General features: G+C 55.3%; 1 protein-coding gene across 2 annotated transcripts in view; it reads left to right on the top strand.

The window, feature by feature from the left end:
• The window catches only part of GLMN (glomulin, FKBP associated protein), a 30,042-nt gene extending 13,272 nt beyond the window's left edge, over positions 1–16,770 (top strand). Inside the window, exons 6-20 of one of the 2 annotated variants that reach the window (XM_076075048.1) lie at positions 362–629; positions 1,777–1,888; positions 2,550–2,749; positions 3,248–3,301; positions 4,754–4,784; positions 5,053–5,142; positions 8,095–8,136; positions 8,387–8,460; positions 9,374–9,458; positions 10,235–10,350; positions 10,694–10,757; positions 12,022–12,151; positions 13,677–13,759; positions 15,418–15,578; positions 15,619–16,770. In XM_076075048.1, the coding sequence (XP_075931163.1) occupies positions 362–629; positions 1,777–1,888; positions 2,550–2,749; positions 3,248–3,301; positions 4,754–4,784; positions 5,053–5,142; positions 8,095–8,136; positions 8,387–8,460; positions 9,374–9,458; positions 10,235–10,350; positions 10,694–10,757; positions 12,022–12,151; positions 13,677–13,759; positions 15,418–15,576 (1,508 nt within the window). In that variant the 3' untranslated portion in view covers positions 15,577–15,578; positions 15,619–16,770. Of the gene's footprint in view, positions 1–361; positions 630–1,776; positions 1,889–2,549; positions 2,750–3,247; positions 3,302–4,753; positions 4,785–5,052; positions 5,143–8,094; positions 8,137–8,386; positions 8,461–9,373; positions 9,459–10,234; positions 10,351–10,693; positions 10,758–12,021; positions 12,152–13,676; positions 13,760–15,417 lie in introns of both variants that reach the window. The other variant, XM_032973670.2, reaches the window with a different exon arrangement.
• The last annotated feature ends 41 nt before the right edge of the window (positions 16,771–16,811 follow it).

The following is a 16,811-nucleotide window of genomic DNA, read 5'->3' as shown; positions in this document are numbered from 1 at the left end:
CCATACAGGCAACAGATGGAGACCACATTTGTTTCTGCCACGCCTTCTCCTGGCTCCTCGATGCACACGGAAAGGGAGTTTCACGACATTTGCGCGACGATCCACCGACCCTCGCCGCCTTCCACACTGCTGGATTACAGGGCACGTGCTTAATCCCCACCGCCCGGTTTCTCCACTGCACCGTGAGAAGGGGGAGCCAGATTAGATTTCCTGTGCACGACTGCATCCCGCACAGAGGCGAGATGCGAATGGCCGCTGTCAAGAATAAAACGCAAGAGAACCTGCAGGGACAATCCGGTGCCTGCAAACTCACTCTGCCGGCGCCGCTGATAACGCGCGACTCTCTCCTCCGCGCGGGCAGTGGTGTCGCGGCTGCGGACGGGCCGGGCCTACTCGCTGGGCTTGTTTCTCTCGGGGGCCGTGAGCGCCACCAAGGCCCTGCCGCTGCCTCACACGGCCCAGCAGCGGCGGGCCGACGCGCACTCCCTGCTGCGGGCCCACGCGGCCCTCGCCGATGCCGTGCGGCCTTACGTCATGCGGGCCGGCGGCTCCCCCGCGGGCCGCGACGCGCCTCCCGGCGCCGCCGGCGGCGCCGAGCGCGAGGAGCTGAGGCAGGAGCTGCTGCGTTAGTGAGTGAGCGGGACGACGTGCGGAGTGGGAGCGACGTTCCATCCGGGCGGTAGCACGGTGGCGAAGCTCGCGCCTCACGGCAGGAAGGCACCTGGGTTCGATTCCCGACCCGGGAGCCTTTGTATGTTCTCTATCCCTGTTCTGCATGGGTTTCCTCTGGGTTCTTTTGGTTTCTCCCATAGCTAATATGACAATGTAAGTGGAATTGTCCAAAACGTTGCAACGCTGAAAGATTTACTTGCAGATTACTCGATTGGGATTAACAACACAGCAGAAACATTGCCCCTGACTGCAGCAGTCTGTGTGTGAAACACTGCAGCGGCACCTTCCATTGTGATGATTGCCCTGTGTTATAAAAACAACAGCGCCAATGCCACGTGTACTCAATTCTGAATGATTATTATTGCAGGGCTAGGTGCTGGCACCACTAAACCCTCGTGACTGTCTTGATCCTAAGAGCACTTACAAGTGTTACTCCTCTAATGTGCCTGTGCCTATGAGGGTGTGTGTATACAATGGAGGAGTGGGGAGCGGTAGTGTCATGGTGAGTGCGCTGCGCTACGAACCTGGCGACCCGGGTTCGATTCCCGCTCACGGCCAACACCAGTGACGATTATTTGAAGCGGTCCTGGGCCTCCCCTAGGTCGACTTAGTCTCAAATGAGTACCTGGCCACTGAGGAGACAAAGGCGGCCGGGCGTGGTGTTGGCCACCCACCCCCTCTTGTGCCATGCCAGCCTAAATAGGTGGTCGCTAACAACACTTGCCCCAACAGTCTTTTTGGCTATACTGGGGATCTTTGTCTTTGTGTGTGAGGAGTGGTGGCACAGTGGTCAGCACACTGCGCTGTGAACCCTAGCCACTCAAGTTCGATCCTCGCCCATAGCAAACCCCGGTGATGAATATCTAACCTGGTCTGTGCCCCCCCCAAGATCGAATCAGTCTTAAATGAGTACCTGGTGCAGTGTGCAAACATCAGTGCTTGGGGAGACAAAGGCGGCCGGCTGGGCGTGGTTGCTGGCCACCCACCCTCTTCGTGTGCCGTGCCGGCCTTCGTAGGCGCTCGCTGACATCCCCAAGCAGCTGTTGAGAGGCTCCCACGTTTTGGGGGGGGGGGGGTCTCTGTCTTTGTGCTGCGCGTGTGAAGCTGCGCGTGCGTGCTGGAGTACCCGCTGCTGCCGGCCGTGATGGACGCGCTGCCCGAGGAGGAGGACGAGGCCGAGGAGTTCCCCCTGTGCGGCACGGCACAGGCGCTGCTGGTGCGGATCCCAGTTAGGCGCTCGCGGTTCTAATCCGGCGGGCCTCCCCCCCCCCCCCCCCGCCGGTCACTGCCACGCTTTGTGACCGCACAACATATGCGAGTCGTCTGCTGTGCGGTGGGCAGCAAAGATCGTCGTTCGGTAGACCATTGTGTGCCCACGTCACTGTATAAATTTTGCCGAATTTGAAAAGTTACCTCGCGCCTCGCAGTCAGAAGGTCCTGGGTTCGATTCCCGACTCGGGCACCGTTTTTTCCGTGGAGTTTGTCTGTTATCCTCCCTGTTTCCTCCGGGTTTTCTCCCATAGCTAAACACACACACAGTGTAACTGGTATTTCGCCAAAACATCCCAATGCTGAAGTTAAGCTACAAATTAATCAATTGTGATTACACACAGCAACATCGCCACCCTACTGGCAGACTATACCCATCTGTGACACGCAGCGACGCCTTCCTTCGCGGCGATAGCCGTGCGCGATAAGAACAACAGCGCCAATACCAAGTGTCCTATGTCACCTTTGATTAGTTTAATATGATGGTGGCGATGGTGGTAGTGACGGCGAGGTGATACTACACGTGGACAAATCTCACGTGCGCCAGCAGTAGTGGAATTCTTCATCGAGCAGCGGAGGTAGCTGATGAGGGCCTGTGTCTGTTACAGGGCCACATGACGGTGCTGGGAGTGTCTCCCTCGGGGCTGGTGATGGCAGGGGAGGGGACCAGGAGGGGCGGGGGGCACAGCGTGGGCGTGGTGGGGGGCGAGATGGAGGAGGGGGACCGGCGGTTCAGCAGCGACGCGCTCTGCTGCCTGGCTCACCTGCTGCTGGTGCAGCGCCTCCACGTGTTCCCAGCTGTGTACAGGTGTGTGTCTGTGTGTATCTGTGTGTGTGTGTATGTGTGTGATTGGTGTTGTGGGGGAGTGGTAGTGTAGCGGTTAGCATGCTACGCTACGAACCCTGCGACCCGAGTTCGATTTTCTGCTCACGGCCAACACCAGTGACGATTATCTGAACTGGTCAAGGGCCTCCTCTAGGTCGACTCAGCCTCAAATGAGTACTTTGTGCGGTGTGTAAACATCGCCACTAGGGAGACAATGGCGATCGCACGTGGTGCTGGCCACCCACCCCCTCATGTGCTGTGCCGGCCTCCATAGGTGCTCGCTAACAGCACTTGCCCCAACAGTCTGTTCAGGCTGTTCGGGCAAATGATCTTTGTGATTCAGTAACATAACACTGTGCTACGAACCTGGTAACTCGAGTTTCATTCCCGCTCATAGGTGCTCGCCCCGACATTCTGTTAAAGGCTGTGCCGGAGGGATCTTTGTCCTTGCTTGCCCGTGTGTGTGGGGGTGTGTCTCAGTTCGGAGTTCCTGTTGCAGAGGACCCTCTGCTACGTGTCGGCCATGCTGCAGACGTGAGTGCTCCCCCTCCCTCTGGGCACCTTCCTCCCTTGTTGTTGTTCTTCTGGAACGTCATGAGCTGGCAAGGCCGGTCCGCTCACTGAGGATCCACTCCGCATCTTAAAGCGCACGCACGTGTGATCTCGCTCGACTGTGTAGTGGGGCGGCAGGGTGATGGCGACGGGCAGTGGTCGCGCGCGCACCTCGCAGCGAAAAGGGGCCTGGGTCCCATCCCGACTGCGTGGAGTTTGTATGTTCTCTCCTTGTTCTGCAGTGTGTGAGTGTGGGGTGAGCAGTAGTGTCGTGGTTAGCGCGCAGCGCTACAAACCCGGCGACCCGAGTTCGATTCCCGCTCACGGCCGACACCAGTGACGATTATCTGAACTGGTCTTGGGCTGCCCCTAGGTCGACTCAGCCTTAAATGAGGACCTGGTGCCATGTGTAAACAAGAGCACTCAGGGGTCATTAGCGGCCGGGCACAGTGCTGGCCACCCATCCCCTCGTGTGCCGTGCCAGCCTTCATTGGTGCTCGTTAACAGAACTTGTCCCTAAAATCTGTTAAGGCTATACGGGGGATGTTTGTCTTTTATTTTTGTGGGGGAGCAACAGTTGACAGGGTAGGTGGCACAGGCGGTGCATTGATCAGTCAGTCAATCTATGGCACCTGAGTCTGTCCCGTGACTTTCTGGCAGCGGGCATTCTACACGTCACGTGGCCTTAAAGTGCACATCGCCTGGCACAAGCGCTGTGGTGACGTCACCGCAACTCAGTGGCGAAAGGCGGTTGTTGTTTTTGGGAGCGGTAGCGTCGTGGTTAGCGTGCAGTGCTACGAACCCGACGACCCGAGTTCAATTCCTGCTCATGGCCAACACCAGTGACGATTATCTGAACCGGTCCTGGACCTCCCCTAGGTCTTAACAGCCTTAAATGAGTACCTGGTGCGGTGTGTAAAAAAAATGAGCACTCAGGAGCACTTGCCCCAAAAGTATGTTAAGGCTATACGGGGGATCTTTGTTTTTGTCTTCTTGAGAGTGAGAGTAAGTGAGTGAGTGTAAGTGAGTGTAGTTTATATGTTCTTACCCAGTTCTGCATGGGTTTCCGCTGAGTCAGTGATGGGCAACCCAGAAGAGTCAGTGGGCCACATTAGCGGCCCTCCTTCACCCCATCGTGCACGATGTCAAGCTTGTGACCCCACGCATCACCCGAGACTCAGCGAGACCAGGCCACCACGGGGGCCTCCACGGGCCGCAGGTTTCCCACCACAGCTCGGGGTTCTTCAGTTTCCGCCCGTAGCTAAACAGACAATGCAACTGGTATCAGCCAAAACACCGCCAATGGCGAAATAACACATGCAAACGACATCACCCCCCTACTTTGAGTCTAGAGACTTGGTGAGGCTTGCTTGGTAAGCAAGCAGAGGTAACGAGAATGAATGCTCACGCAAATAATGTTGACTCTTTCCGCAGGAATGAAGAGGCCGTCACGCTGAAGGGAATGGTGAGCTGCGTGCGTGAGGCGGTGCCACGTAGGTTGTGACGCGTGTTTGTAACTCACAGTTATGACACACTTTTGTGACGTGTCATTGGGGCTCGTGGTTGTAACGCTTGGGTTGTGACGCGTGGGTTGTAACTCACGGTTGTAACCCACGGTTGTAACTCACGGTTGTGACTCGTGATGCTTGGGTTGTGCCACGCGGTTGTGACACGTGGTTCGTGACTCACGGTTGTGACTCAGGGTTGTGACGCACGGTGTTCCCTGCGTCCAGGCCCTGCTGGAGTGGGCGCTGGGACAAGCGGCGCCGCGGGCGCTGGGACGGCCGCTACTGGAGCTGCCGGTCTTCTTACAGCTGCCACAGGCACGTTGAGCCCCGTTGGGCCACGCCACGCACACCCAACCACACCGTGCACACCAACCCACGCCACGCATACTGAGCCACAGCACGCATGCCAAACCACGCCGAGCCACGGCACGTACACCGACCCACGCCACGCACACCAAGCCATGCCGCGCCACGGCACGCACACTGAGCCATGCCAGGAACCGTCAGGCGTTGGGAGTGAGGGATAAAACAATAGCTGCCAGGTTTTCTGGGTCTCTTCTTGTCTCCGATGTTGCTCCAATGTTGCTACTGCAGACCTGCTAACTTACCAGCAGGCGCGCACGTGTGTGCGTGTCTGTGTTTGTGTGTGTGCTCACGCGTGTGTGTGCTGCGCATGTGTGTGCGTGCATGTTTGTGTGTACGGGTGCACGTGTGTGTACAGCGAGGGAAACTGATGAAAAGATAATGCTGCTCGACTGATTCGGAGTGAGACCTCTGCTGTTAAACCGGAGCCGGTCATGAGCACATACAGCACACACACATGCACACGCAATAAAGCATATACAGTGAGGGAAAAAAGTATTTGATCCCCTGCTGATTTTGTACATTTGCCCACTGACAAAGAAATGATCAGTCTATAATTTTAATGGTAGGTTTATTTGAACAGTGAGAGACAGAATAATAACAAAAACGCATGTCAAAAATGTTATCAATTGATTTGTATTTTAATGAGGGAAATAAGTATTTGACCCCCTCTCAATCAGAAAGATTTCTGGCTCCCAGGTGTCTTTTATACAGGTAATGAGCTGAGATTAGGAGCACACTCTTAAAGGGAGTGCTTCGAATCTCAGCTTGTTACCTGTATAAAAGACACCTGTCCACAGAAGCAATCAATCAATCAGATTCCAAACTCTCCACCATGGCCAAGACCAAAGAGCTCTCCAAGGATGTCAGGGACAATATTGTAGACCTACACAAGGCTGGAATGGGCTACAAGACCATTGCCAAGCAACTTGGTGAGAAGGTGACAAAAGTTGGTGCGATTATTCGCAAATGGAAGAAACACAAAAGAACTGTCAATCTCCCTCGGCCTGGGGCTCCATGCAAGATCTCACCTCATGGAGTTGCAATGATGATGAGAACGGTGAGGAATCAGCCCAGAACTACACGGGAGGATCTTGTCAATGATCTCAAGGCAGCTGGGACCATAGTCACCAAGAAAACAATTGGTAACACACTACGCCGTGAAGGACTGAAATCCTGCAGCGCCCGCAAGGTTCCCCTGCTCAAGAAAGCACATATACATGCCCGTCTGAAGTTTGCCAATGAACAACTGAATGATTCAGAGGACAACTGGGTGAAAATGTTGTGGTCAGATGAGACCAAAATGGAGCTCTTTGGCATCAACTCAACTCGCCGTGTTTGGAGGAGGAGGAATGCTGCTTATGACCCCAAGAACACCATCCCCACCGCCACACATGGAGGTGGAAACATTATGCTTTGGGGTGTTTTTTCTGGTAAGGGGACAGGACAACTTCACTGCATCAAAGGGACGATGGACGGAGCCATGTACCGTCAAATCTTGGGTGAGAACCTTCTTCCCTCAGCCAGGGCATTGAAAATGGATCGTGGATGGGTATTCCAGCATGACAATGACTAAAAACACGGCCAAGGCAACAAAGGAGTGGCTCAAGAAGAAGCACATTAAGGTCCTGGAGTGGCCTAGCCAGTCTCCAGACCTTAATCCCATAGAAAATATGTGGAGGGAACTGAAGGTTCGAGTTGCCAAACGTCAGCCTCGAAACCTTAATGACTTGGAGAAGATCTGCAAAGAGGAGTGGGACAAAATCCCTCCTGAGATGTGTGCAAACCTGGTGGCCAACTACCAGAAACGTCTGACCTCTGTGATTGCCAATAAGGGTTTTGCCACCAAGTACTAAGTCATGTTTTGCAGATACTTATTTCCCTCATTAAAATGAAAATCAATTTATAACATTTTTGACATGCGTTTTTCTGGATTTTTTTGTTGTTATTCTGTCTCTCACTGTTCAAATAAACCTACCATTAAAATTATAGACTGATCATTTATTTGTCAGTGGGCAAACGTACAAAATCAGCAGGGGATCAAATACGTTTTTCCCTCACTGTATATGCTTTATTGCGTGTGCATGTGTGTGTGCTGTATGTGTTCATGACCGGCTCCAGTTTAACAGCAGAGGTCTCACTCCGAATCAGTCGAGCAGCAATATCTTTTCATTGGTTGCGTAACGCTGTGTGGAAGCTACCTGGTCAGTCGCTCCGCACTAAGCTTCAGGTCTTCTCGGCCACGGTCATTCCCTCCCTTCTCTACGCTTGCGAAACGTGGACCCCCCTAATGGAACATCTTCGCCGGTTAGAAACATTTAGGCTGGCCTGCCTACGATCCAGCTTTTGTTCGGCCGGATCGAGGGGGCTAAACGGGCGCGGCACGGGCTAGAGAAGAGATGGAGTGATGTGGTACAGGAGGCTGTCGAGCCGAGTGGACTTGCCGATAACTGGTACCAGCGGTGTCAAGATCGGCCTCTGTGGAGGAGGCTCGTGAAGGACTCTATTGGGCAGTTGGAGGCAGTCGCCCTCCAACAGCAACGGAGGGCGGAGGAGCGACGCTCACAACAACGAGCGGAGCACCGGGTGGCTAAAGCACAGCAAGTTGGCACAGTAGGGGGCACAGGTGGTGCATCAGCCAGTCATCTCAGTCAGTTGACCAGTGGCACCTGGGTCTGCCCCGTGACCTGCCAGCGGGCGTTCGACACTTCACGTGGCCTCAAGGTGCACATAGCCTGGCACAAGCGTCGTGGTGACGTCACCGCCACTTAGTGGCGAATGGCGGTTGTTGTGTTGCTGTACGTGTGTGTGATGTACGTGTGTGTGTGTGATGTACGTGTGTGTGTGATGTACGTGTGTGTGTGATGTACGTGTGTGTGTGCGTGCGTGTTTACATCAATACAGAACCTGATCAAGGTGATGACGCTGTGTCCTGCAGAGCAGCTGGTGAGTTGTATTCGTCACGTCAGTTAACCCATAACGTCTGGAATCTATTCTGTGACCTCTCGCCATCGCCCCCTACACAGTAGCAACATCGCCCCCTACACAGTAGCAACATCGCCCCCTACTGCAAAATCTTGGCACGACCCACATGTAAAAGAGCCTTGAGACTCGGTGAGCCTTCCCCGGGTACACAAGTGTCATAATAACAACCATAGTAATCATTCTCGTGTGCGTGCTGTGTGTGGACCCTCAGCGCAGGCGCAGCCTGAGTCTGTTCCAGTCGTACCTGGACCGCTTCGAGCCGGCTGCCATGCACACACTGTACAGGTGAGTGTCCCCGTGTCCACCGTGGAGGTGCCGCTCTGCAACGCAGGTAACCCAGGACAGCCTCACTGAGTCTCAAGACTCTTTTTTCAGGGGGGTCCTGCCAAGATTTTACAGTAGAGGGGTGATGTTGCTGCTGCTTGAGTAATATGCAGTCTAATTTTTCAGCATTGCGATGATTTAGCCAATACCAGTTACATTAATTACATTGTGTGTGTGTGTGGGAGGGAAGTGGAGAACCCAGAGGAAGCCCATGCAGAACAGAGGGAGAACATACAAACTCTACTCACTCTGTAGAACAGGAGGAGATCATACAAACTCGACTCACACTCACTCTGTAGAACAGGGGAGATCATACAAACTCGACTCACACACACTCTGTAGAACAGAGGGAGAACACACAAACTCGACTCACACTCACTCTGTAGAACAGGAGGAGAACATACAAACTCGACTCACACTCACTCTGTAGAACAGGAGGAGAACATACAAACTCGACTCACACACACTCTGTAGAACAGAGGGAGAACACACAAACTCGACTCACACTCACTCTGTAGAACAGGAGGAGAACATACAAACTCGACTCACACTCACTCTGCAGAACAGGGGAGATCATACAAACTCGACTCACACACACTCTGTGTGTAAGTCGAGTTTGTATGTTCTCCCCCTGTTATACACTCTGTTTAACAGGGGGAGAACATGCAAACTCGACTTACACACACTCTGTATAACAGGGGGAGAACATACAAACTCGACTCATACTCTGTAGAACAGGGGTAGAACATACAAACTCGATTTACACACACTCTGTATAACAGGGGGAGAACATACAAACTCCGCACACTCATTCGCAGCCTCCACGCATCTCTCTCAATGTCCGTCTCCCCGGCACTCCCTGCCTGTGCCGCAGGGTGCTGTTCAGGACAAGCTCCCACGCGGGGGTCGCCGGCTTCCTCATCCACGCGGTCAAGACGCAGGTCGACCTCGCGCTTAAGGTGCGAACGGCGCGAGAGAGCGCCCTGCGGGAGGAGCGGCCGCTCGGCGCTCCGCCACTGCTGTGAACAGATAAAGGGTGCATTGACACGTGTCTAGAATTGAGCGAGGTTACGATCGTAAGAGCTTGAGAAAGCACCTCCCATTAGCACGATTAGCTACATACGGTGTGAAATAAGTTCAACATCCAAAGCCAATGATGATGATCCATAATAACAGTTTTTTTGGGGTTAGATCGCGTAAATATAAATGTATCGTTAAACCCGCCACCACCCGACACAGCCAATTAGTAAGGTTTGTCACGTAAGTAAAACATGCCAATTAGTTATTAGTTCAGCACACCGGTATGTTGTAGAGTAAGCCCACAACCTTTACAGTCCGAGGTGAGTGGGTAAGTGAGTGTTGTTGTGACCTGCAGTGTAGGTGGAGGAATCAAATTTACGGCAAAGGTAACCGTGGTGGTAACAATAGAAGAGGGACAAGTAAGGAACTGTCCACCGGTGGACGAGTGACGGGAGCGAAATGAGTGGGTGCTGGATCGACGGTCAGTGTAACTGCTCCAGGATTTAATATTTTCTGCTGCCAGCCAGAGTCACCTACACAAGAGATGGCGATGAGGGGCCATGTTGTTCATGGGACCTGGGCGTCAGTATTAAGGTAGCCAGGGCCCGCGGTAATACCGGGAGAGAGGCGGGGCGGCCTCGCGGTCCGTGGGCGGGGGGGTGGGGTGGAGACGCGCGGCGACGCTGAACCCCGTCGCCAACTCTCCTGGCCGCAGGGCTCCACCGACGGGGACAGGGCCTGCTTCCTGGGCCCTTCGCTCGTGCCGCTGCTGCACTCGGCGCTCTCCCTGGAGCACGGAGCCGAGACCGACCTCCTGCAGGGATCCGACCGGTGAGATAACGCTCGCGTTGGGGGGGGGGGGGGGTCTCGGGGGAGCACGTGGGCTCCGGCGGTACTGGTTAAGGGCTCGGTGCTGTTGGCCTCGTTCCCTAATCGTACACCTCCGATTTGCACGGTTGGCTACGTACGGTGTCAAAGAAGTAAAATTCCTACGTTGGCCACGAACTAAGCATTGGCACGGACGGTTCATGAGCCTTGTTCACAACGGGCACGAGTGAGCTAGGAGCAGTGTGGCCCCAAACAATCTGGCAGCGCCCCCCCCCCCCCAATGTATACACTTGTGGTAAAGGCCACCCTCACCCCCTTGGTTTGTGTGTCGTCTATGTCCCTGCAGTGTGATGGCCGGGCTCAATCTGCTGAGGTACCTGGTGATACGTGACCCCCCGTGGGAGAACCGGGTGAGTGGGCGGCTCCCGGTTTACCGGTCGCCACGGCTACCGGCCCCATGCACCGTGCTCGTTGGTTCCTGCACCCGTGTTGAGCCCTCGGGTCAGCCAGACACGGCGTCGGACCCACCACGCGGCAGGTCACTCGACACAGCCACTCGCCCACTCAGCCTCGCCTCGCTCACACCCGCAAAGTGTCGTGATGCCGCGTATAGTGACGCTGGTGGTGGTGTGTTGTGACAATGGTGGTGTGTTGTGACAATGGTGGTGTGTTGTGATGTGCTGTGACGCTGGTGGTGCTGTTGTGTCATGACGTGCTGTGACGGTGGTGGTGTGTTGTGACGGTGGTAGAGTGTTGTGATGTGCTGTGACGCTGGTGGTGGTGTTGTGTCGTGACGTGCTGTGACGGTGGTGGTGTGTTGTGACGGTGGTAGAGTGTTGTGATGTGCTGTGACGCTGGTGGTGGTGTTGTGACGTGCTGTGACGGTGGTGGTGTGTTGTGACGGTGGTAGAGTGTTGTGATGTGCTGTGACGCTGGTGGTGGTGTTGTGTCGTGACGTGCTGTGACGGTGGTGGTGTGTTGTGAGGATGGTAGAGTGTTGTGATGTGCTGTGACGCTGGTGGTGGTGTGTCGTGACGTGCCGTGACGGTGGTGGTGTGTTGTGACGGTGGTAGAGTGTTGTGATGTGCTGTGATCGCTGGTGGTGGTGTTGTGTTGTGACGTGCTGTGACGGTGGTGGTGTGTTGTGATGGTGGTAGAGTGTTGTGATGTGCTGTGACGCTGGTGGTGGTGTTGTGACGTGTTGTGACGGTGGTGGTGTGTTGTGACGGTGGTAGAGTGCTGTGATGTGCTGTGACGCTGGTGGTGGTGTTGTGTTGTGACGTGCTGTGACGGTGGTGGTGTGTTGTGACAATGGTGTGGTGTAGCGACTACGCGCTTTTTTGATGTCGTTGGTGGTGTGTTATGATGCTAGTGGTGGTCTGTTATGACACATGGTCCTTGACAGTGGTGGTGGTCGTTTGTGGCGTGTTGTGACGCTGCTGGTGGTGATGTTGCGACACTGCTGGTGGTGTGTCGTGACGCTGCTGGTGATAGTGGTGGTGTATTGTGATATGTGACATTGGTGGTGGTTTGTTGTGATGCTGGTGAAGCTGGTGTTGGTGGTGTTGTGACTCTGCTGGGGGTAAGTGTTGTGATGCTTCTGGTGGTGCTGTGACACTGCTGCCGGTGGTGTTGTGACGCTGCTGCTGGTGGTGCCGGTGGTGTGCCGCATAGACGTGTGTGTGGACCGAGTTGAGCCGCCTGGAGGAGCGCTTCCTGCGGCCTCTGCGCACGGGGCTGTCGCTGTCGCGGGCGCACTACGACAACGAGCTGACGCGCTCGCGAAGTGGGGACACGCAGAGAGGTGCGGATACACTCACGTACTCACACACTCACATACTCACACTCACTCACATACTCACACTCACTCACATACTCACACTCACTCACTCATTCACACTCACTCACTCACACGCTCACTCACTCACACGCTCACTCACACGCTCACTCACTCACACACTCACACACTCACTCACACACTCACACGCTCACTCACTCACACGCTCACTCACACACTCACTCACTCACACACTCATTCACACACACTCACTCACACGCTCACTCACTCACACGCTCACTCACACGCTTGCTCACACACTCACACTCACTCACACGCTCACTCACTCACATGCTCGCTCACACACTCACTCACTCACACACTCACACACTCACTCACACACTCACACGCTCACTCACATACTCACACTCACACACTCACTCACATACACTCACACACTCACTCACATACTCACACTCACTCACTCACATACTCACACTCACTCACTCATTCACACTCACTCACTCACTCGCTCACTCACACACTCACTCACTCACACACTCACACACTCACTCACACACTCACACGCTCACTCACATACTCACACTCACTCACATACACTCACACACTCACTCACATACTCACACTCACTCACACACTCACTCACTCACACGCTCACTCACTCACTCACACGCTCACTCACTCACATGCTCGCTTACACACTCACTCACTCATTCACACTCACTCATTCACACTCACTCACTCACTCACACGCTCACTCACTCACATGCTCGCTTACACACTCACTCACTCACACACTCACTCACACGCTCACTCACGTACTGACACACTCACATACTCACACTCACTCACTCATTCACACTCACTCACTCACACGCTCACTCACTCACACGCTCACTCACTCACACGCTCACTCACACGCTTGCTCACACACTCACACTCATTCACATGCTCGCTTACACACTCATTCACTCACACACTCACACGCTCACTCAAACACTCACACGCTCACTCACATACTCACACTCACTCACACACTCACTCACATACACTCACACACTCACTCACACGCTCAGTCATACGCTCACATACTCACTCACTCACTTTCTGACACTCACACATTCACTTGCACTCACTCCTCACTCACACTCACTCACACACTCACTCACATACTCATACTCACACACTCATACTCACACATACTCACTCACATACTTATTCACACACTGACACATACACTCACACACACACTCACTCGCACACTCACACACACACCCACTCACAAACAGGTCCTCCAGTTTTTCCCTACACATTTAGAATCAACATCACACGTTTAGAGTATGTGGCCGCTATAAATTTCGACATGATAAGCCATTTCGTTGAGCTATAATTTGAGGCCAGATCGCATCTGAAAAAGAGCTACGTAGCTCAGTGGGCCGTTTACCTTGTAAAATAAACATAGTTCAATAGTTAGCGGTGAACGCTGCACGTGTGGAGCTGTGCATGCGAGCGCTTCTCGTGCGCTTCGCAGACTCGGTCACGGACGGCGCGGGGCTCTCCGTCAGCGTGGGCGGCGACCCCCTTCCCAGCATGCCCCTGAAGCAACGTGCACAGGTACCAACGTTTCCCCGCACCCACGCGCGATTGCACCCCCGATGGGCCGCGACACTCAACTGGGATCACGCAGAAGCAACAGCGATCTTCGCCTTCCCCCCCCTCACTACTGGCAGACTAACGCCCGCTCGCAGGGACGGGTACCGGATCACCTTGCGCCGCACAGGGACAGCTGCCACTGGGGGAGCGGTGGCGCAGCGGATAGCACGCTGCGCTTCGATTCCCGCTCACGGTCATCTGAACTGGTCCTAGGCCATCGCTGGGTCGACTCAGCCTCAAATGAGTACCTGGTGCGGTGCGTGAACATCACCATGGGGGAGACAAAGGCGACCAGGCGTGGTGCTGGGCCATGTACCCCCTCGTGTGCTGTGACGGCCTTCATAGGTGCTCGCTAGCAGCACTTGCCTCAACAATCTGTTAAGGCAATACAGGGGATCTTTGTCTTTGCTCTAGGCTACAACACACAGCAGCAATCATCGCCCCCTACTGGTAGACGAATGCCGGGCATGTGCATGGGATAGAGTGTTTCCCCCTCGCACTCGTGGGATTTCTCCAGGCGCTCATTAACTGGCTGATAGCGCCTTCACATATCGAGGACTCCAGAGCTTGGGGGGAGGGAAACTTGGTGCCGGCTGGCCGCCTTCCCACTCATCTGTTGTTCCTCCTCGCTCCTCTGAGTCGTTTTCTCTCTCTCTCTTCTTCGAGTCTGTACCGTGCAGCGCCGCGTTGCCAGTTGACATCATTATTGTTCCAAGTTGACACTGGCCGTGTAGCGAGCACGCCGCTCTCCATGAACATCAACTCCCAAATCCACGTTCCTCGGAGCGTTTTTAACGAGGAAGGAACCGATGCTCGCGCTGGCGAATCAAGATTTATTTTATAATTTGTGCAACAACAAAAAAAATCCCCTTTGCCCAAAGGTTAGAACGACCGAGACGGAACGAAACAGCGAGAGAGAGGCAGTAGCATCAGTGGGGAACCCAAGTGGAGGGCAGGCGACGGAGACTTCGTATTTTATTGATACGTACCACAGAATCTACCTTCCTCCTTGAGAAGTTTCTATATCTGCTTCTGGGACCCAGTACAAGGACAGGGCAGAGCAGTGGGGACGGGGCGCAGAGCAGAAGGTGCGAGAAAGAGAGAGAGTACAGATGGGACAGGCAGAGCAGACGAAATAGCAGACAAGGCTATGTGAAGGAGGCTGTGTGGGTGGAGGCTCTGTGGGTGGAGGCTGTGTGAAGGAGGCTGTGTGGGTGGAGGCTCTGTGGGTGGAGGCTGTGTGGAGGAGGCTATGTGGGTGGAGGTTGTGTGGAGGAGGCTGTGTGGGTGGAGGCTGTGTGGGTGGAGGCTGTGTGGAGGACGCTGTGTGGGTGGAGGCTGTGTGGGTGGAGGCTGTGTGGGTGGAAGCTCTGTGGGTGGAGGCTGTGTGGAGGAGGCTGTGTGGGTGGAGGCTGTGTGGGTGGAGGCTGTGTGGGTGGAGGCTGTGTGGGTGGAGGCTGTGTGGAGGAGGCTGTGTAGAGGAGGCTCTTTGTTGGAGGCTCTGTGGAGGAGGCTGTGTGGAGGAGGCTGTGGACAAGGCTGGGTCAGAGTATGGGTAGGGTTTGGGTCAGGCTTTGGGTCAGGGTGTTGCGCACTCCCTGTGCTCCGTGTGTGTGCAGGTTCTGCAGTCGGCCCTCTTCACCTTTGACCTCATGGAGAGCGTGATGGTGCGCCTGGAGGAGCTCATAGAGGCGGAGCAGAAACCTCCACTCTGCGTCACCGGCCACCCCCTCGAGACGCTGGCAGGACTCCCCCTAGAGGCACCGGCCACCCCCTAGAGGCACCGGCCACCCCCTAGAGGCACCGGCCACCCCCTAGAGGCACCGGCCACCCCCTAGACGTACTGGCCGGACCCCCCTAGAGGCAGTGGAACACCACGGCGACCAGCGAGAGAAAACCTGACGTGACTGCATCACACGCGACGGACGCCTCGAGAAGAACGGCGTCGCCGCTTCCTTCCCTCCCCCCCCCTCCATCCTCCCGCACGATCCTCGCCACCCGGCGCACCGCGTGGGCACGGCGGCCTCCTCGCCCACCCGCCAGGAACGGTTTCGTTCCGCTCACTCCGTCCCAGAGGCAACCGCGAGCCCCCCACCCCTCCCCCCCCCCCCCCCAAGCCGGCCGCACGGCACGGCGGCGCCGGAGCATCTCCCCCCACCTCCTCCCCGCCCCCACCACCGCGAGCCCCCCCGACCCCCCCCGAGCGTTTGGCACCGGCGCTCGTTGGGCGCTCGCCACGTGAACCAACTCTGCACTTTGGTCCACGGGAGTGCGGAGAGGAAGAGTGAACGCGAGCAGCTGTCTAGGCCAGTAAGTGGTGGCGGTGGCTACGCTGTTGCACGCGGCTGCCTGTAACACAGCTGTGTGGAGGCGGTAGCGAGGGTTGGTGGATCAAACACAGATGGTGTGAAACGCCCATCTCGTGGGCGTCGACGAGGAGCCCCTGCCGTGTCTCTGCCAGGAGAAGGCTGTAGAGCAAAAAATGTGGACCCCACCTGTCCAGTCTGTACGGGATTGAGCGTTTCCCCTTCACACAGGTGTGGGTTTTCTCCAGGTGCTGCGGTTTCCTACCACGCTTGTAAACACTCACTAAATGGGTGACAACTCACTACTATGCAGAAGATCACAGAGCTTGGGCCACTGTTTGTAGCGCAGTTTAGCAGCGTGGTTTGCAGCTGCCCTCTCGCAGCTGCAAACCACGCGCCTCTTGTGTCGTTCTCCCTCGATGAGAGTGCACAAAATCGACATTGCCATGAGGTGGCTTGCCACTGAACTGGTCGTTTGGGCTCCCGTTCCGTCAGTCGCACTCACGCTCGTGTACGCAGTGTAGGGGGGTGAGAAACGGATATCTCTCGTTGCGCGTCTTCAGAGTATTCCGAGGGCTTTTAAATGAAGACGAGACTCGACGGGAACCCCGCGCGTGTCTTGTGTCCGGCTGAAGGTTTCTAATAAAAGCAAAGCGCTGGTGGAAATCATCGCGTGTGGTTTCTTGATGTGAAAGTCTCCCCGTAGC

This window comes from Petromyzon marinus, chromosome 52 (assembly GCF_048934315.1).
Source record: "Petromyzon marinus isolate PM22_M1 ecotype Great Lakes invasive population chromosome 52, UKy_Petmar_22M1.pri1.0, whole genome shotgun sequence".
NCBI classification, from domain to species: domain Eukaryota; kingdom Metazoa; phylum Chordata; class Hyperoartia; order Petromyzontiformes; family Petromyzontidae; genus Petromyzon; species Petromyzon marinus.
The sequence above is the reverse complement of the archived record's forward strand: the minus strand, read 5'-3'. Positions and strand labels throughout refer to the sequence as shown.